This window comes from Malaclemys terrapin, chromosome 6 (genome assembly GCF_027887155.1).
Source record: "Malaclemys terrapin pileata isolate rMalTer1 chromosome 6, rMalTer1.hap1, whole genome shotgun sequence".
NCBI classification, from domain to species: domain Eukaryota; kingdom Metazoa; phylum Chordata; order Testudines; family Emydidae; genus Malaclemys; species Malaclemys terrapin.
Genome location: NC_071510.1, coordinates 46,175,689 through 46,196,916, shown reverse-complemented (window position 1 = coordinate 46,196,916; position 21,228 = coordinate 46,175,689). Strand labels below are relative to the sequence as shown.

The 21,228-nt window shown below is 40.5% G+C and overlaps 1 protein-coding gene across 3 annotated transcripts in view; it reads right to left on the bottom strand.

Moving 5' to 3' along the window:
* Nucleotides 1–21,228, bottom strand: part of AOPEP (aminopeptidase O (putative)) — a 408,370-nt gene that overhangs the window by 64,639 nt on the left and 322,503 nt on the right. For 2 of the 3 annotated variants that reach the window (XM_054031546.1, XM_054031548.1), the window contains exon 19: nt 19,351–19,495. In XM_054031546.1, the coding sequence (XP_053887521.1) occupies nt 19,355–19,495 (141 nt within the window). In that variant the 3' untranslated portion in view covers nt 19,351–19,354. Of the gene's footprint in view, nt 1–341; nt 19,496–21,228 lie in introns of those variants that run through there. The other variant, XM_054031547.1, reaches the window with a different exon arrangement.

Below are 21,228 nucleotides of genomic sequence, written 5' to 3'. Positions count from 1 at the left end.
CTTTCACAGTTCTGTCACTGCAATATATAAAAATCTAAAATAATTCCTCCTTGCTTTTTAAAGGAACCTATAATATCCTGTCAAATAATGGTAGGTTGACTCAGGTAGGTAGGTAATCTGCAGTAAAGGCTCAGGGAAAGAATAGAAGGCAGTGAGCAATCATTCCCATTCTCAAATATTGGTTTCTTAAAAAGGGTTACATGGTTTAAATATTACGAAAAAGGTTTACTGTATTTTAAGATGCTTTTAACCCTCGTATTGGACTGAACACCACCCAGCTATTTCTGTATTGGGGTCTTGGAGACTCCTACTATGTCAAAATTGGAAAAAAAACACGTGAATCATTTAAATCTAGCTTTATTGTAACCAGTGAACTATAAAACAATGAACAAGTTAAAACTTTTCTAGATTCAGAAGTACACTGCACAGAATTATGTTGGGGCTCTAACTGACCTCATGGTTAGACAATGAAAATAGTTAGAGACAGAAACAATATAAAAGGCACAAAAGGAGCACACAGGCAGGAAATGTCCTATTACTTTGAATGACTGGAGAAAGTAGGTGAAATATGTTCTGAACATACAAAGTTTTTAGTCGTTGCACATTTTTGATGTATTTTTCTGGAACAGATGTAACATCTTCCCCATTTCTCAGGCTTTGGATCAGTACCCAGCACACCAGACACGGCTTCCCTAGTAGCCTGAGGCAAGACTGCAGTGTTCCTTTCCTGCACCAGTAGTTTCACTATTTCTGTACCCAGGTCCCTGAGAAACATCCGTCTCTTACGCAAAGATTTATTATACCAGTTGTGGTTCAACAAAATCCAAACAATATATGCATTCAGACATGCAATGTGCATGTTCAATACCAGTCTTTGTCCCAGTAACAGCATCTGTCAAGTGTGTGCTGCCAGAAAATGTATCTGGCAATTGTGGCTTCCCCAGAAACTCTTCCTAACAAGAGTAAGCTTCCCAGAAAATCAGTTTGACAGTGTTCTCTTAACTCACTTTGCCGGACAATTGTAACAATACACAAGGCAAATGTTATCTGGGGTCTCACAGACCCCCAAGACTATGTTGGTGCATTTTATTTGAAAAGCAAAAACTGCTGAAACTATGATGCTACGAATAAGGCTGCGTGTCTGTCATGGAGATCACGGTTTCCAGGACTTTCTGTGGTAACTTCTGCAGTGGCCGGTACTGGCTCAGGGGCTGCCCAAGTTGGGCAGCAGCAGCAGTTTGGATGTGCGGGAGGGAACTCAGGGCTGGGGCAGGGGTTGGGGTACCCTTACCGGGAGGGGGGGTTCCCCGCCTCTCCCCCCCAGCACCAGTGGGGATTCTGGGCCCCTGCAGCGCCCCTAGGCGGCCTCTCCAGAGCTCTTGTGGTCTCCCAGCCCAAATTTTAGTTAGGGGTATATAGTAAAACTCATGGACAGGTATGCAGACAAAATTAGTGGTAACAGGTTGTCATCATCATAGGTTGAGAATACTTAAAAAAAGAAGAAAGTGGTTTGCCTATCATGTTTTGTTTAATTTTTTTGAATGTGTTTGGGGTACAAGAGACCCCCAAAGACCTGGCAAGCATAGTACTTTCATATTTCCCACTGACTCCCATTGAGGGGTCTAACTGATCGCATTACCTTTTTAGTGACTTTTTTTGCTACACAAAAACCATAACAGGAAGGATGATAAAACCAATGCAGAAAGATTTATCTCATCCTACTTTGAGAATACTTAATGTATGAAGAAGCACGGGTTTGCACGAAAATTGTTATTTATAGTGTAGTGCATGTTGGGGTCAGATAGACCTGGAAAACATTAGAGGGGGGGGAGAAAAACCCCTGAGTGTCATCTGTGACTTTAAAAGGAGACCTCTGCACTTGCATTCCTTGTGCTTTAGTCAGCATGGCTGTTATGGTATTTTTACTGCTCATTCACATTGTTTGCTTATGTAGATGTTACAGGGTATGTCTACATTGCAGACTTGCCACATGTTCTGCCATGTGTTGTTGCCCAGCCCACCCACCAATCCCCACATACTTAAAACCCTTAAAAAATATGTATAAATGTGCATTGAGCCCATGCGAGAGTACTCAGCTGGAGGTATTGAACAATGCTTGTGTTGCACTTTGAGATGCACCCTATCTGCCCACTTTGCATTGTGGAGTCCTCCTCTGAATCACTGCTTTCCAAGACAATTTCCCATCCAGGAGGTATAGCTTGCATTCTTTGTTCCCAGGTGTATTACCTTGCATTTGGCTGTATTAAAACATATTCTATTGGATTGTGACCATTTAACCTGATAACTCAGGTCACACTGTAACAGTAACTTGTTATCCCACCAGTCATCTGCAAACTTTACCAGCAAACATTTTATATCATGTCTAGATCACTGATAAAAAAATTAATAGCTTTGGACCAAGAACCAATCCCTAAGCAATTCCACTAGAAATGGCCTCACTCATGGATGTCTCCCCATGAACAACTAATTTTGAGACCTATCAGTGAGCTAGTTTTTATTCCATCTAATGTGTGTCCTGTTAGTTTTATACATAGTTTGTTATATAAGGAGTTGTTCTGACCTTATTAGCTGGGCAGACAGTAGAGCATATGAGTTACAGTTCCCAGAACATATAGAGAAAGCATCTCTTTTCAAGACAAGCCAGGGAAACTACCATATAGGAGCAAATGTGTGTCCATTAGAGCTTAAAGCTGCATAGCATGAGTGTGCAGTGAATGGACGTTGCATTTGGACAGATGGAAAAGGAATCTGAGAGACTCTCTATTTTGGTTTTATTTAGCTATAAGCCAAAAGAATTTTGCAGAATTTTACAAGTTTAGGATGAAATTCTCAGCAGAAGTGACCAGGCAACTTAACCACAAAAGCTGTGAAAATCAGCCCAATTTTTAAGCTATTTCACAAGCATACTTTCAAACGAGCAGGTGACCTATGGATCACTAAATAATGCTACATAAGGAACCAAGCATTTATTGATTCATGTGGCTCAAATAAAATGCAGCAAGATGAAAAACCCTAACTAAGTCTTAGTCCTCTTCTACTCCCCAGGTCTGTAAAAGGCTGTGAGCACTGCAGTGCTTTGTAGTGACTCTAGAGATGAGGTACAAAAACAGTATTCTCACTCCACAGCGCCTAATGCTAGTTGTGTTCTTGAATTGAGAGGCATACTGTACATTTTTACCTCTTCCATGCAGTCTGTAATTGCTAGTTGGGTTACAAAAACAGCATTTTTTCTTTGTGGGGGAAGGAATCGTAGCATCTGTAGCTACACTGCCAGGTTCTTGAGGCTTCATCTTGCCCATGATTCATAACAACATTCATATGTGGGCCTGTTTAAGTCCACCTACCTATCTGGCTAGCATTTGTACACTGTGATGTATTTTTTCCTCCAACTGCTGGTCTGAACTTTCAAAAGATAAGCTCATGATTGTAGTTCCAATTGCTGCCTTAGCAGGGAGTATCTTATTCTGGGAATTTGCTATGGGGTGGTCTGTTCATTAGCAAATGCCAGAAAGGAGTTTTTCCTTGCTTGCATTGGCCATCTTCCTTTAACCATCTGTCTGTCTATAGGAAAGGAATAAACCTCATGAACCCCTTTTGAAGGGCTTAAGTGTACTCAAAGTGACTGGTCCTTTTAATGGCCAAGGTCCCAGAGCCAAGTAGGCATAGGCACTGGATCACTATCAACCTCTGAAACAAAAATTGGAAGTTTCAGTAATATAGTTAGTCTTACCAGGCAACGTTTTTGCCTTAAATAATGTGTTATGTACTGGGAGAGAATAAAAAACAAAAAATACAACTTAGTAGCTTCATTATTGCCTGAGATTTGGCTGGTTGCCTATATACTGTAACCACAGCACTGATATCTGACTGGAAAATAACTTATTAGACAATTAACCGCAGCAGCCTCAAGGAGTGGGAAAAATCCTATATTATTATGTCCTTGAATAGTTCTGTGCATTTCTAACTAATCTGGATAGCTCTTCCTTGCAAATGCCCACCACAACACTCACATATTAAGTCAGATAGGACAATAAGTTCATACACTGAGCTCTCCTTGTGCTCTTGAGCCTAATGACTTCCCCCGCTTAGTTGTCCTCCTGCTTCTCAAACCACCATGCTTACAGTTTTACTGAACTTCTCATTTGTACCTAACAGGTCAATCTGTGCTAGTGAAATATACATTCAAAACTTGTTCACTGTATGTTGTTTTCCCTTTATCTTCTGAGCCAGTAGGTTCACTATGAACCAAGAAAACAGGTTTATTTACACTTGTCTTTTGCCTCTTTTGTGCAGTTTCTGTAAAAAGTTCTTTAAAATGAATTTTGAGTCATGTATGAGCAATGGGTTTCTCTTTTTTGCAGTGGCTCAGGGCTTTCTAGCTAATGATTCTGTAACTCTCTACTCTTATAAACTGTCCAAAAATCTAACTTATAACTAAAGATGAGGATCTGAGCCTCCTGTCTGTATTACAGTTTTCTGAAGAGATTACTAGTGTTTTGCATTGTTAATCCTGTTATTGTGTATCACTTCTATCCTAGCATGAGTTGTCTGAAAATAGAGAATGGAAAAGCTACTATCAAATTCCATTAGAGGAAGAGCTGAAAGGGGTACTTGGATATACTCTGGCATTACTGCTGAAGATGGAAACTACTGCTGGACACAGGCAAACCCAAGCATTAATTGCAAGTTTCTGGCTAGTCATAAAATTATCATCTCTTCTGAAGATAGGGCAAAGTATAGGCTCTGTCTTCATAGAGACCATTAAGTCTCTCGTTCAAATATGACGCAAAGAAAATAATAGTTAGACACCATCAAGCTTCAGCTTTCCTTGCCTGTGATTCCTTTGTCCTTTAAGGTACTATTTCTGTGAGATATCAGTGCTCGCTGATATTTAGTACATCGTGGATTTTAAGGTCAAAATATAGACCTTAGAACCTCACCCAGTAATTTCTGCATGAAACCCATAGCTTCTGATTGAGTTATAGCATATCTTTTAGAAAGACATCCAGTCTTGTTTTAAAGACTTCAAGTCCACCACAACCCTGGGTAAATTGTTCTAGCAGTTAATTACGCTCACTGTTAAAAATTTGTTACAAACATTTCTTGATCAGGGTCTCTCCTCAACATCCTCACCTCCACTCACCATGTTAACATGGGGAGGCCCCAGACATTTACTTAACTGCAAGCTCTTTGGGTCAAAGACTGTCTTCTTGGTTATGTGTTTGTTCAGTGCCTGGTGCAGTGGGGTCCAGTTCCATGACGGGGCCTGCTAGGCCCTACTCTGATACAAATAACACTCTCAATACAAATATATTGCACCCATAAGCTCGATTCCCCATCCAGGTACTTTTTAGGTCCTTGAGAACTTAGGACAGGGGTTTTACTACAACTGGTTCTGTCTGCTTCCCTGGCTGATGGGATAGAGACAGGATTTCCTTTGATAAGCCTTCTCTGTGGATTGGCCTGTTTGCACCAACAATAGATCCAGTCACATTAAATATGATCATTTATTTTACAGATAAAATACAACGAAGTTATACCAACACTGCAGAATAAAATCAAAGGGCTAATATACAAAAATATACATGGGTTGACAGTCAGGCCTAACTTTTTATTAGGATCCTTCACATAACAGATTTTCCTCTCATAAAAATCCAACCACACAGCTTGTTCTTCACTCAACTTCACTTCAGGCCTCAGATAGCAGGATTTTCTCAGATGCCTGAAAAACTTAACTCTCTCGTAAAAATCTCTATGAAATCTCTGACACTATTTGAAGGAAATAATTTGGGTAGTTATTCCTAAACTGCTTTCCCTCTGTTTAAAGGTTAAATTTAGGGCAGCCCAGTAATGGTAAATCACTCAGGTATGAGCTGTACTTGAGGGAGATTTGCCAGCTCCCCAACAACTGTTTCAAAATACAGTAATGGACATGGGGCTGGGGAAGAAATGACGAAAGGGGCTTTCTCATGGTATCCTTTCTGTAGTGCTATTCTTTTTCACACTTCTCCTGATCAATCAACCATATTTTCTTCCATTAGACCTAAGGACAAATCTCTGATATTTCAGAGGTGCTGAGCACTAAGAATTAACTCCTGTTGGAGTAATGGGAGTTTTCAGCACCTCTGAAAACTATGCCCAGAGCCTTTCATTGATAAACTAATTGTTGTGCTGACAGTGTTTCAGGATAATAAGCGGCAGCGGGGGTTGGGGGAATGCCTGATTAAGCTGGTGATTTTACCAGCTAGGATACTGTGGTCCTGGTATTGGATGCTATTGCCTTATAATGTCAGGATTGCGGCACTGAACCCCACTGCTCGCTGGAGAGCAATTGCTTTCTTTGTAGAGCTATTACCGGCACTAGTTGGTGTGGTGCACTCTGGGCAAAAGAGCCAACTAGGTTAATAACATTTGTTCTTATAGTTTTCCCAAGAATGGTGGTTTCCTAATATCTTATCCTACCTTCCTTCCTACGTTTTATAGAGCTTGATAATTAGAAAGACCATAAAAAGGGGCCTCGTAATAATCAAGCTGAGGAGGCAAAGGTAGTGATGAGATGATGGTTTTAGCACAGGTGGAGTTGATAGACTCTTACCTGGGCAATATTATAGAAATGCAGCTAGGTCGATTTACTAAAATAGGAGCTGCAGAACAAGGAGAGAGTTCAGAGTTAAGGATAATGCCAAGGTTGTAGCCAGAGGCAAATGGAAGGTCTGAGTTGAAAAGAGGAGATAAGATAAAGAATTGGGTTTTAGGATTACTTTGTTGCCTCAGATAACTTTTTAAGAAGTAGTTGAAAGAAATTGAGATTATAGTTTACTGGTGAAATCAGGAAGAGAGAAAGTTAAAAGGGCTGGGTATTAAAAATACCAAAATATACAGATCTGAGTATAGAAACATGATAGAAAGACGAAGGTGATATAATATAATCAAGCATAAGAAATTGTGTAGAAACTAGAATCAAGAATGAAACCTTTTAGGATGCCTTAGAGGAGGGGGCCTTGTGCAGAGGCAGAACTACTACCAAGGAGATGGAGGAGTTTGATATGTGGAATCAGAAACATCCAAGAAGAGAAAAAAATCATGGCTGCAGAACTAAGGAGATCGTGAATATTCCACAAGGCGGAAGGTTGCAGTGATGTCCAAGAGAATGAGTGTGAGGGAGAAAAAGCCATTTTGAGTATGAACAGTATTTGCTCTTTTAGTTATTTAGTGGTGTTGTGACTGATATTTTTATTCTGAAATCTCAACCAATATAAATCTAATGGCATGTTGAAAATGAAATCCTGCTTTCTGGTTAGTTAACTGTTAGGAAAAGAAGTAGCCAAGATTATAGCAATAGCAACCACCAACTCAAATTAACATGCAAAGAGTTAATTTTTAAACATTTTTATATTCTCATAATAATAAATAGGGCGCACGTTTTCTGGCAGCCGATGACAGGCTGGGATAACGGCCATTATTTTCCCTAGAAAATATGCAATCAAGCTTTATTCACATTAATTTGACATTCTAATAAATATAGCTAACCTCCAAACTGCTGTGAAAATGTCCTGTATCTTTTTGAGAGGCAAAATGGATGAGGTAATATCATTTATTGGACCAACTCCAGTTGGTGAGAGAGACAAGAAGACAAAAGAAGGTCCAATAAACGATTTTACGTCAGCCACCTTGTCTCTAATATCCTGGGACCGATATGGCTCAAACTACATTGTTTTTCTTAGACATCTTAACCTTTTCCTTTGGCAAAAAATGCGTATTACACAAGCAAGATGGCATTATTATTTATTACTGTTATTTTTACAACACTCTCAATGTATTGTGTGCTTTACAGAAACAAAACCCTTGTCTGTATTAAAAACTGCTCCGGTTTTAATAAAGGTAAATCGGCTTAGTTAAACCAGTACAAACCTGTGTGGTTTGTGCTGGTTTAAATAAATCCATTTAGAAGCATCTCTTTAGTTAAACCTATGCAACTTTTAATACAGACAAGATCTAATAAAAAGATATGGTCCTTGATCCATAAAATTATCATTTAAGACCCCAGTCTTATAAGGTTTTATGCATGTGCATTAGATCACTCACTCAAGTAGTCCCATAGACTTCAATAGGGACTAATCACATGAGTAAATTTATGCACATGCTTAAGTCTTTGCTGGGCTGGGGCCTAAATTTCGACAAGACTCAGCTTAGGCATGTCAACGTTTTGATGATTCAATAATTATTTTTGGTAGTCTGTTTTGTTTTTATTATATTTAACACCAACTTTAAAACTCTGGGCCTAATTCTCTTCTCTCTTATACCAGCATTGGTGCTGCTGATGGGGGGCAGTAGTTAAAGGTCTCCAGAAACGAACAATCTCTCAATCAGTATATAAAATTTTGCCTATTGGTAGGGAACTTCATCAAATGTCCATCATGAATGCTAGAGATTGCAGGACTATGGTTGATATTTTATAATTATTTCATAAAATAATGCTTAAAAATTAAAAGTATATTAATTGAATGTGATTTTAAATGTCAAGAACCGTATTTATAGAGGAAGGTGTGTGAGTAAAATATGAGTCCATATCTTCCATGTTAGTGTTTGTTTGGGTAGAATGATAGTCCTATCCTTTAAAATCTCTGAAACCGGGTATTTTGTTCAAGGGGGAGATAGAGTTAAATTAGAGACCATGTATAGCTCTTACATGTTGAGGTGATTTTAAATTTTTTTAAATAATACAGAACTTCAGCAGACATATTTTCTGTAGTCTAGCGTCTCTCACAATTCTGAGACATCTGGGCTGTTCCACGCTGCAGCTCACAGAGGCGGGCCAAAGTTGCAGTGCTACATGCACTGACCATGTCTCCTGCTCCTGCTTGCCACCAGATTCTCTGCCTCCGTGGCAGCAGTCAGTTGGCAGGTTTAGCTGCTATTGTTTCTTTTGTTCCCTTGGCTGTTTTTCTTGCCTGTTTTCAGCAGTGGCAATCAGTTCTTTTTCTTAACCCTTTCTCCTCCTCCCTGGGTCAAATTTCATCGGCTTAATGGGTAATCTATCTGGAGCTGCTGGCCACATGCCCATTATACATAGTTGTGTTCCCACTGAAGTTACTAATATCTTTCTATGAGTTCTGTGCAGCATTGGAATGATTCATCTGGCACCAAGCTGGGGGGAGAGGGGTGGCCAGCACATGCAGCACTGCAACTTTGGACCCCCTCTGAGAGCTGCAGTATGGAGAGGAGCAGCCCAGATGTCTTGTGGGAGATGCTAGGAGAAAGGAGATTGTTGGTAAGAATTTTTCCATTTGATATTTATATATTTAATGTACATCAAAATTTACATGTTTCAGGTATATGACTGATTTCATGTACATCTATTCCTGTCTTTTAAACCATACATACCAAAAAGACCCCCACTGAAAGCATGGAAATTCCTTTTTATTTTAGCACTAGCACCTTTGGTGGATTCACAGCCAGGAAAATACATCTCTCAACACAAAAGGATTAGCTTGCTCCCTTGCACAATAGTATTTGAGCACCTATGGGATGTACCAACACACACTGTTCAAATATCCCCCTGCAATAGCCAGGCACAGATGCGCTAGTTCAGGATGGTGTTTCAGACCCAAATCCCGAATTTTCTTACATCTCTGAGAACCTTAATGTTACTTGAAGTTTCTACATTAATTTCCTTCGTTGAAAGGAAAAACACAAGGGCTGTCCAATGGACCAATTTATGCATCCGAAAAGTGGCATCCCCTTGGCTCTTTTAGGCAACAGAATGTCAGTCTGTATAGAAGGTGGGAAGAATCAATGATAACCAGTGCCTAATCTTGATTTTGCAATCTATTTAATCATGTGCATGTAGTTAGGAATGTAATCCAATTTATATATACAAAAATATTGTCAATGCTCAAATAATCACCTGTTCCTTCTTTCCCACCTTTGAATTTTGGTAAAATAGCTCCTACTCTCAGCCTGGATCTCTCTCTGAGGATAAAAGCCCTATTGTGTATTTAATTCCTAAGAAACTATCAAGGAAAGACAGGTCCTGACCGGGAAGGTCAAGCCAAAATTTGGGGATGGCGTGGAGTTGGGGAGAAAATGAACATAGAGCCAGCAATGTGTTTATGTGGTGTTGATGGGTAGTGGTAAGGCCAGAGTGGACAATACTAGACTGTTAGTGCCAACCCACTGACAATGGTTGGGCTACAGGCACTGTCTATTAGTTGGGAGGCTAGTCAAGTGGGAAAATTATTGTTGAGGGAGAAAAAAAGCAGCGGAGAGCTTGCTCAGGCTAGGGTGAGGAAGAGAGGATCTGGAGATTATTTTAACCTGCTGAAGTCCCTCCGTCAAGAGAACTAAGGGTGAGAATATGTCTCCTAAATGTTAATCTATTTTAAGATTTCCAATAGATTGGCACCTTGTTACTGCTCAGTTCAAAGAGATTCCACAATTCTCTTTCCTTTCTATGTACTTATATATGCAGTAACACCTATAAACATAAAGATCCAGATCACAAAAGCACTTAGGAATCTGGACCTTGGGTTTATGTATGTAAATCCTAGTTTTGGCTCCATTGTGATCCGCAGAATTCCCACCAAATCCCACATACACCTAAACTCACTTGGCACCTATATTTTCAAAGTAGACTAACCACTAGTTACAGAATCATTCTCTCTCTGGCCCGATGACTGTTCCACTGTGGATAAACACTTAAATAGTCTTTGGGCAGAGTAAGAGAGAATGATTTTGTGGACCAGTGGTTAGGGTACACAACTGGGAGGGCACAGATCCCAAGTCCAGTCCCCCTGCTCCAATGACACTTTCATTATTTAGCTACAGTGGAACAATTTCAGCAGGAGAGAGTGAGGGGGCCCCACATTAGAATATCTCCTAGAGCTCTGGGGCTAGAGTGGGAATTGAACTGGGTCTCCCACATTCCAAGTAAATGTTCTAACCCCTGGGCTAAAAGTTGTAAGTGGGGCATTTTAAAACCGTGTTCTCCTCTGGCCATTTTATGTGGAGTAAAGCAGGCACCTAACTCATTTCCTCCAGAAGTGGTTTAGGCACCCAACCTGCCTGACACCAGCTGGGGGAGGTCCCATCTGGATCTCTAAGTAGAGATAAGGTTCTCCCTGCAGCCCAGGCTTGAGCGCCTATCTCTGAAAGCGGGGCTCTGTTTGGATGTTGGCTTTTATGGAGCATATTATTAGGCACCTGTCTCTCCCCATTTGTTGTATAGGAGCCTAGGTGCCTAACAGGCTTTGTAGATCACAGTGGTGTTCCTATGATTTTCTAGGCACCTAAAAGCTAGGTGCCATGCCGCTCAGCGTTGCAACACCCAAGTCCCTTTGTGGATCCTACCTAACTCTTGAACTTTTCATTATAATTAAGACCCTCCATATTGTGTTCAGTTACCATAATAATTCTCTGGCTCTTGATGATTTGCACATCCTGATTGAGGTGCAGGGTCTAACACTGGATAAGGTGCTCCAGAAGATGTCTCACCATGATCTAGTATGAAGGCAGAATGTCTTGTCTTCTTTGTAATCTTTTTGATGGTGCCTAAAATCTCATGAGTCTTTTTGCTGCAACTGAGCAGTGGGTTTCCGTCTTCAGACCCAGGGCCTTGTGTACTGCCTGTGCTGTACATTGGAGCTAGTTATTGTATCTCCATGGCTTACTCTTCATTGCCATTTGAATCATGCCACATCCTAACACATGTGCATGCATAACTTTGGCTCATAGCTGAAAACACTTGGTGATGTACAATTCATGAATGATTTTTGATACTTGAATATTTCACTGTGTTCTCCTTGCTTCAGCAGTTGCATTGTTGTTTGGGAAGGCCAGCTCAGAGAGAGTGGGAGCTTGTAGTCAACTTAATTCATTCATTTTCTCAGTTTCCTTGGGCTTAACTGCTGCTCTATTGCCTAACCCCTATCTTTGTCTCCACCTGCTCCCTATCTGCGAACTGAACTCTAGCTCTGACTCCCTCCCCCACTCCTCTTCTTGATGATATAGAACAGTGAAAAGAACATGTACTGTCATGCAATTAATTCTCCCTTGAGGGGAAAGATGTAGAGCAAGAGGGAGCTGCTGGCACATCCCACAAGGGCAGTGAGATAGAAAATAAAGTGGCAGGAATCTGGCTGCAGCAAAATAAACTGTGCAGCAAAAAATTATTAATTTTGTGGTAGCATTGAAACATGCCAAATTCCACAGCTCCACAATTGCAAAGTCCATGGGGCCCCAAGTATTGACTAGGGCTGTTTATTCCTCTCATTGTTTCAGGCTCTTTGCCGATTTGGATGATCACTGGTTACGCTTGGTTTATGTTTTTGATGTTATGTCTGCAACTAAAAGGGCTCAATGCCTTTTTTTTTTTATTTAATTAATGAAAGCTGACTCTCTAGAGCACAGAGGGGGAGGGATAGCTCAGTGGTTTGAACATTGGCCTGCTAAACCCAGGGTTGTGAGTTCAATCCCCTTGAGGGGACCCTTTAGGGATCTGGGGCAAAAAATCTGTCTGGGGATTGCTCCTGTTTGAGCAGGGGGTTGGACTAGATGACCTCCTGTGGTCCCTTCCAACCCTGATATTCTAGGATTCTCTAAGAATGGTAAATTCTGGGACAAATTGTATGACTGTAGTATACATATGCCACTGCTAACCTGAATCTAATTTTTTTATTCACTGCATTCTACTTTTCGTCTAGCAGCATATGGGTCAGTGTATGGTATTTAGAGCCAAAATGCGTTTTACATTTTCTCACATTAAAATCACTAGCCATATCAAGCCTCCGTTAAAAAAAAAAAAAGTAAACGTGTTAATCAGCTGATCCACTCAAGTATTAATTGTATTTCCAGTTTGAAGTCAGCAATAAATGCTTTCACGCTGTACATGTCACACTCAAGAAAATTAACATACAAGTGGGAAAGCTATGGCTCCTGCACCCGAATCAAGCTACAATGCATGTGACCCAAAGCCATCTTTGCTTCCGCTGTAACCTGTTTGCTATCCAACTGATGTAGCACTGTTCCCTACCTATGTTGTCCAGGCTAAGAAGTAAGTGCTTAATTGGTACTTTAACAGAAATCATCATGTGTTTCCATTATTGGTCAAGGTCTGGCATAGGTGGCAGTGGACCTATCCTCACAAGCTAGTCGACTGCAGTCAAGGATGATGAACATTGTAGGCCCATAGTAACACTAGGTGTGAGTTTGCCATTCTAGATTAGACTGAACCACATTATGATCATGTTGTTGAACTGTGTTGTAGTCCTGTAAATACTGTTACACAATTTGGTTAGGTCTACAATCTGATCTATCGATGTATGTGTGGGGAGGAGGGAAATATGTTTTATTTGCAAGGCCAGGGTTGTGGGCATTTTTTTGTTATGCTGACTTTTACTGATATTGTAGCTTGGCCTCAGTCACTCCAGCATTGTTGTGAATATCAGTTTCCTACTAGATGGGCTAAAATGTGACCCTTCCCTTGTTCCAAATCCTCTGCTGTGTATCTCAGGTCAGTGACAGTTTGCCCATTAACTGGCTTGCCAGTTCCACTCCAAGGTGAACTGTAAAGGAAAAAAATGTTTTGTCCTTGTCCTGTTGTATAATCTAACTTGTTTCCCCCAAAACAATATCTATTTTGGATTGCTTTTGAAACAACAGGTTGTCACTTCCTGCGTGGTTCTGGGCGAGATGTTTAGAGGACATGAAGTGTAATGTCAGAGGAAGCAATAAAATGTGCTGCAGTTCTTTCACCCCCAACTAATTCTTATGTTGTCCCCTCTTTTCCTCAGCTGGTGGCAGGGAAAGCTGCAGTTCATATGACATCACAGTCAGAGCCTCTTAATACCTGGGTAAGACCCTCCAGCAAAGAGAGAGAAGTAAAGTTGATATTTCCAATATCAAAAGCAAGTAGGAAAAAACAAGTTGTTTGAGAGGGGGAAAACTTTTGACAACTTTTATATATCAAGAACCAAGCAAGGTCAAAACACTTTTAGTTTGCACTTTACTTTTATTATTATTGGATGCAAACTTTCCAGAACTGATGATTGATTCATGTTTATCCTCTGAGTGCCTTATTCAGCTCTGAGTTATTTCCCCTTATACAATGAAAGCACAAAGAATGAGTATTTGTACTTGTTCTCCCTTACTGGCCTCTGCAGAAAACCTGTGAAATGGGGCATAGCTCTTTTATGAATAGGATCCCTTAGTCACTACCTCTGTGGGGGAAACTATATTAGAAGTCATTGCAGTAACTCAGCACGCTATTAGACAGCTTCCTAATTCTTATTGAATTTAAAAGACAGAATCTGAATTGCTGACTGAATATAACCCACGTAATTAAAAATGTGTTTCTGAATTTTGGTGTGGTACAGAGAATGTAGGGGAAAGAGTAGCTATGCTCCATTGTGTCTGAGCACACTACTGAATAAGTTACCAGCAGAGCACTGTTCATAGGCTTTGTGCAAGAGGGTTTTTTTAATTCCCCCCCTGTGTTGAATTTATTTCCATCACTACTCATTAACTAACTCATTTTTAAGTTAGTTTCTATTTCTCCTTTACAGTAAAAGACAGATTATTTCCATTGCTTAGCAGTTAGGCACATTAACTATTTTAGCATTATAAATGTACTAAACCACACACAGTTTATTGAGGGAAAATATTTTACAAGGTAAATATTTGCCCAACTCCTCCTCCACCTCTCCGCCCCCATTTTTAAGGGTCCAGTACCATGAAAAGATCGATTTTGGGTGCATCCACTCCAGTAGTCTTTGCATAGAGAAGAGTTACATTTGATGCCTTTACAATACAAGTGAAGCGTCACGTGGGGAGAAAAAAGTTTTTAGTAATGGAAAGTATATATAGTCGTAAAGAAAACCAATCCTGCTTCTAGTGACAATTGTTTTCAGTCCAGTCAACTCCAGAACCAAAATAACTGAATTTCTTCTAGTCTCTTAGATTAGGATCTTTATACCAAATAATACATTCAAAACAACCCTCAGCCTTGATCTAAACCTCCCTTGGGATGGTAGAGTAGACCAGCAAAGAAGTCTCTCCAAGAAATCCACTTAATTGCTCTGGCATGGCAGAGACTTTCATGCAGTTTGCTGTGCTTAGCGTGAAACCTAGTCTAATTTCAGCGATGCCCCTTTGCTAAAGTGTTTCTTCAAATCAACAGGTCTCTTCTCAACACCTTTTTGTATGTGGACATAAGTTGTTTTGGTATTTGCAATACAGAATTGTCATAACACCATACAATGAATCTTAACAACAATAAGGGTCAGCAAGTGGCTTGTGCTAGGTAACTAGCTGGATCCACAATAATGTCCTTTTTTTGTTTTTAGGGGTGGGGAGCAGTTGGTGCTTTTTTCTTACATGCTTGGTAGCAAAAAGCCCTTGAAAAGATAAATACTAAGAGGTAAATGTTTGTCAGCTGATTATTTTAGCAGGCACATAATCCTTCCTTTGATGTCTACCAGGTTCAATGAAATCCTAATACTACCAGGATTTAGTAGTAGATATATTAAGATTTTTTTCTGTGATCTCTCCTGCAACGGAAGCAGTAGTAAAATTTATAACAGTGTCACCATAAAGGAATGCTTGTAAAAGCTCTCTGTATATTCTTAACTGTCCCATTTTTTTTTCAAAAGGGGGGGGGGAGGGAGTTCCCCTCTTTAGGTTACAAACAGTAAGTTTTTAAATATAATTAAGGGCCAGATGCTTAGCTGGTGTATATCTACATAGCTCAATGGAGTTGAATTACACCATGTGATCATCTGGCCTGGTATTTATAGTAATACAGTTATGAATGGGAATTACTTAATAGTCATATGACTGTCATGTGTTCTGTCACAGGTCTCCCAATGTAATTTAGAAGTGTTGTGTTAACTAGTCTTCCCACAATTCAAGAGCAAAGTTACTCCTATTAGTACCATAAGGCAGAGTCACATTGTAGATGCCTACAGTTTCACTCTACTTTGGTGCTATAGCCATTAGAATATCGGTCCAAGGGGACAAGATCATTTGTTGGGAAGAGCTGAAGTGAAAACAAGCTCCCCCAATTTAAAATGTTAGCAAGGCTTGTGAAAATAGTGATACAAGCAGACTGTGTAACTAACTACATACCTTTTGTGTGTTCTACTAAAAGGAAAAAAAAAAAAAAACAGGAGTTCTCTATACAATAGTGAGGAAGCTTTTCTTCCTTAGAACACCTCGTGTGTTCAAAAGCACAGTATCACAATCTGTACTAGATTTGGTTTCAGACAGAAAAAGTTACACTTTTCATAGGCACATCTTTTTGCTTTAGGGCTCGACTCCTGTTCCTGCTGAACTGAGCCAGTATGTAAAATCAGAACTGATATCAGCTCAGTAGGCACCGGAGGACGGGTCCATCAACAATCTGGAACAGCAGCAGCCGTAAAAAATCATTTCCTGCAAACAATACATATTGCTAAGCAATAAGCATAGAGAAATCACTGGCTAAAACTTTATAAAGCATAGCTTTACAGACTTAAGTTGGTTTAGAACAAATAACATATTTGTCTCCAACTTTTAGAAAAGCATTGAGATTACATTACAATATGTATAAATTTTTCAGACTTATTGACTGCTTCTTTGCTTGTAGCCAAACCTGATAGTTTACAGTGCATTTCTTGCATTCTTGACAGGAAAAGTCTGTTCTTTTCCAAGTCTCTACCATCTCTTATGCTCTGCAAGCTCAATTTCACACACACTATAAAACTATACCCCAACCCACTGTGTACCTCAGCCAGCAAACTACTTTGCCCTGGGTAGGTTGACTTTTAAGAAGTTTCCCATCTCACCTTCTCTTCAGGTGCAGAACTTAGCCACTGTGAACAAAGAGGAAATCAATCACTGTTCACCAATCAGCTAAGCTCTGCACCTTGTTAGAGAGGTCTTCGTCTCAAAGATAGGATGAAGGTCTTCAATGGTGCATTTTCTCCTTTTGTTTGAATTTTTTTTTGTAGAGGATTCCAATGCATATGGGAGATAGGATTTTCATAATAGGAGGCACAGTCATGGTTATGTGGTAATCCCTGGCAATGTGATTTTAATCTTAAATCACAAATCAGCATGCCAGGAACCCAAACAGCCACAACATTAAGGGACACTTGTGTAGTCTCTCTCCCATCACACAATCAGGTTTAAAACAACAATGATTGTAAATCTGGTATCTTAAACACTTTCTGTGACAATATCTTTAAGATCTCATCTCCTTCAGGTAGCTGATTAAATAATTTTATTTAGATCACCCGTTTCAAACATCAGAACCAAGCTGGTTATAGGACACATGCAGTAACTAGCATAGGGAAGTTACACAAAGGCAATCACCAATGGAGTTAAAATAATTTTAACCTTTTTACCTTAATAAAACTCCCCTAGGTATTTAAGAGACTTTTGGTAGAGAACACCATATATTGCAGCAGACCAAACCATTCTAACTGCATATTTCAGGCCCTTGGTGCCGTTAAAAACATTTGAAACCATTACAAATAGGCTCAGCTGTTAATAGTGTTTTTTTGTTTGGGGTTCAGTAGGTGGTTCTCAGCCTAGATGATCTAAACATGACTATGCAAACATTTTGTAGTTGGTCTCCTACCTGTTTTAGAAAGCAAGACACCCCCCTCCCCCCAATAACTGGTATGCTGGCACTCTAAGCCTATTCCAAACCTACCACAGTTTTCTTGGCAGGCATAGGCATATAGTCACTGTCTCTGTACCAGAAGAATGGTGCTATTCACAAATAGCTTGTTTTTATAGCATGTTGAAGACCTCTGCAAAAAAAAGGTTGAGAACCCCTGGACTAGAACATATACCGTGAAAATACTGGGCAACTCAGGGCTCCCCATAGGCATAGTTTTACTTCTATTTAGGGGGGGCAAGGGCTGGCATGGTTGAAGCCAGCTCCGCATAGCAGGGTCCAGGGAGGGAGCACCAAGACCACTCTGCCTGTCTGGGCTGTGGGAGAATGCAACCAAAAAAATAACTCAAAGAGGGGGGACTCAATTCAAAGTTTGAAAACCGCGCAGGGTGCAGGCAAGGGGGAGCTAGGGGCGGCAGGCACAGCCCTGTGCCGCTCCCAGATTCAGGACGGAGGCTGCCACCTTCAGCCCCCCACCACTCCTGGCTGGGGTGGAGGGGTTGCCAGCTTCAGTGGTAGGGGTCGGGGCACCGGGTTTGAGCCCTGGGGTGCTGCAGCCCCCCTGAAAGGGTTCACAGACCCCTGATTGAAAACCACTCTCCTAGTCCATATAAATGCCACAAACGCAAATGGAGCCTGATTTCAAGCATTGCCTACATGCACAGGTTTGAAGGGAAGACGAATCAAGGGGTCCTGTTCAGTACCAAATACTGACCAATGTTTTTGCTAAGTTGTTGTCTGAATTGTGTTACCACAAATCAACTGTAAAGTTATGTGAACAACCGAGGAAAACAGGCTGTCAGATGGCTTATATCATTACACAAAAATCTGCGGTATGCTGTACTGGAAAGGATCTTCATACCAAACCTAATTGACTATGGGTTAAACATGCATGTACAAACACCATAAAGTAATCTCAGGATATTCAAATAGGATGAAAGAAGGGAATATGTCACTATCTATATAGTATTTGGTGTAAAAGGCCAGTTTATATAATGTCTTTCATCTATGTGGTTATACTTAACTGCAATTTTGCTTTTTTTTCAACCATGTTTAGTGAGATGACTTCTACTTTTGTCCCTTAGCCACTAATTTCAAGTAGAACCAGAAGCAAATCAAAATAAAGCTATAAAATGTTTATCTTTATGTGACAGTCATTAGCGTATCTTTATAAACAGGTACTTCCTAGCATAACCAACACTAATCTTAACTATCTCACACAAAATACTCAAAAGCATGTAAGCCACACTAATTTGAATCCAGAACCACGCTGGACAACTAGTTTGTAAGTGTATGAGTTCAATGCCTCATGTGGACACAGATTTTGTTAAACAACTCCAGTAATTGCCATCCCCTAGCAAGTTCATATCATTTTCTATTTGCAGGTGTGAGTGCAGCCATGTTTAAGAAGTGTTGTAAATGTAGAAGTGTCTTAGTAAAAAAACCTCTCTCTTCTCCATGCTCCTCAACTAGATCCCTTGTGCAGCAGTGATCCATTACTCCAGCAATGGTGTGGGGAAAAAAAAAAACATGCAAGAAATTTAATGAGTGATTCTTCAAGCTGAATATCAGCAAATTCTACATTGTGCAAGAGTTTATTTACTGCGCTATGCATATTCTCTCACTAAAGAGCAGGCTGAGGATTAAATACTTTAATCAAGAAAAATCACCTCTTCAGAATAACATCTCTGCCACCACTTTGGCTGAGGACACATCCATTTGTTTTTGTGTTGCAGCAAAGCATTTATAGGCAAGTTCCTGTTGTTTTGCATCTTCATTCACCATTAATTCTCCATACAGGTAAACACCCATAGCCTGCAAGAGGAAGAAAACACCCCTTCATTCCGTAACCAATTACAGCTAGCTGGCTTGTTTTTAAAGACAAGCTTGTTTCACATAGCTCCCAACACAACGCATACAGTACCCAATCTCATTTCATGTACAAAGCTATTTTTCCTTTAACAGGTACATATTTTTTTCTCCAAAATACAGTTCTCTGTCTGTCAGTCTATTCAATCGGAGGAGGATTGTCAGTGTTTTATTAAGTATGTTACCAAAAGAACATTTACACTGGAGATTGATAATCAGCTAGAGTCAGCATCTTATGTGCGGAAAATGCTTTCCTGCTGTTTCTTCCCCTGCTTTTCAGGTTGAAGTCCATGTTCTCTCTCTCTCAGCCACCAACTGAGCTGTTTCCAAATGTCTCATGAGAGGGCAATTTGCCTATCCTCTAACATGACAGAAATTTGAATGGTCTTTAGTTGATTTTCTTTCCCAGATGGGACCTTTCCACATGCAGGGATGGTCACTGGTATGTATCAATTGAAACAATCATTCTGAGATGCCTACTTAATTTTGTTAACTAAAATCAATTGAAAAGGATGGGTTTCTGTTTCAGACTGGTCCCTTAAAGTGGATACACATACAGCAGTTACAACTCTGGACTGGTAGGAAAAGGCAAAGCTCTCCCTAATGCTGATTTTGAGAGTCTCAATCAGGAAGGAAAATTATGGGATGAAATCTTGGCCTTACTGAAGTCCATGGAACCAAGATTTCAGCCTTGATTACCATATCCTTTTCTGAAGATGCAAATCACTTGAGCTAGATTGACGCTGGTCCTGATCTTGCAACCTAACCTGATCACAATGTGTCTACTGACATAAACATGGGCTGCAAATACAAGTGTGGGTTTGCAAACTCAGTCCCCTTACGTTGACCAGAGTTTTTACAAATGTTGAGTTGATTCTTGCAGTCATGCCCAAGTGAACAATCCTGATTAGTAAGTAGTGGGGGTATGTTTTTATGCAATGTAACATACCATCTAGTGCCAGAAAGAAGAATGAAGTTACCACTAAAAAATATACATTTTAATTTAATATTTCTTGAAACATTTATTTTCAACTAGCTCTAGAAATTATCATCAGAATTGGTAATTTGGCAAAATTAAAACGTGTTTGTGGACAGTGTTGTTTGCCTTGGAACTGAAGACTCTATACCAGGGGTCGGCAACGTTTGGCACGCGGCTCGCCAGGGTAAGCACCCTAGCGGGCCGGGCCAATTTATTTACCTGTTGCCGCGGCAGGTTCGGCTGATTGTGGCCCCCACTGGCCGCAGTTCGCCGTCCCGGGCCAATGGGGGTGGTGGGAAGCCGCGGCCAGCACATCGCTCGCCCGTGCCGTTTCCCGCAGCCCCCATTGGCCCAGGGCGGCGAACCGCGGCCAGTGGGGGCCGTGATTGGCCGAACATGCCGCGTCAGCAAGTAAATAAACTGGGCTGGCCCGCCAGGGTGCTTACCCTGGCGAGCCGTGTGCCGAACGTTGCCGACTCTTGCTCTAGAGCTTCTCTGGGTTCAGCTCCTTAGCAGGCAGAGTATCCTGGAGGCAGAGTTCCTTCCTTTTTGCAGAGAATTGCTAAATAGTTGGGTTTGGTTCCAAATCAGAATGAAACCAAATTTTGAAATATCAAAATCCTCCACAAAATGAAATCTCTTTTTTGCACAGCTGTAATAATTTCACCCAAATCTCAAACATTAAAATGCAGTAAACACT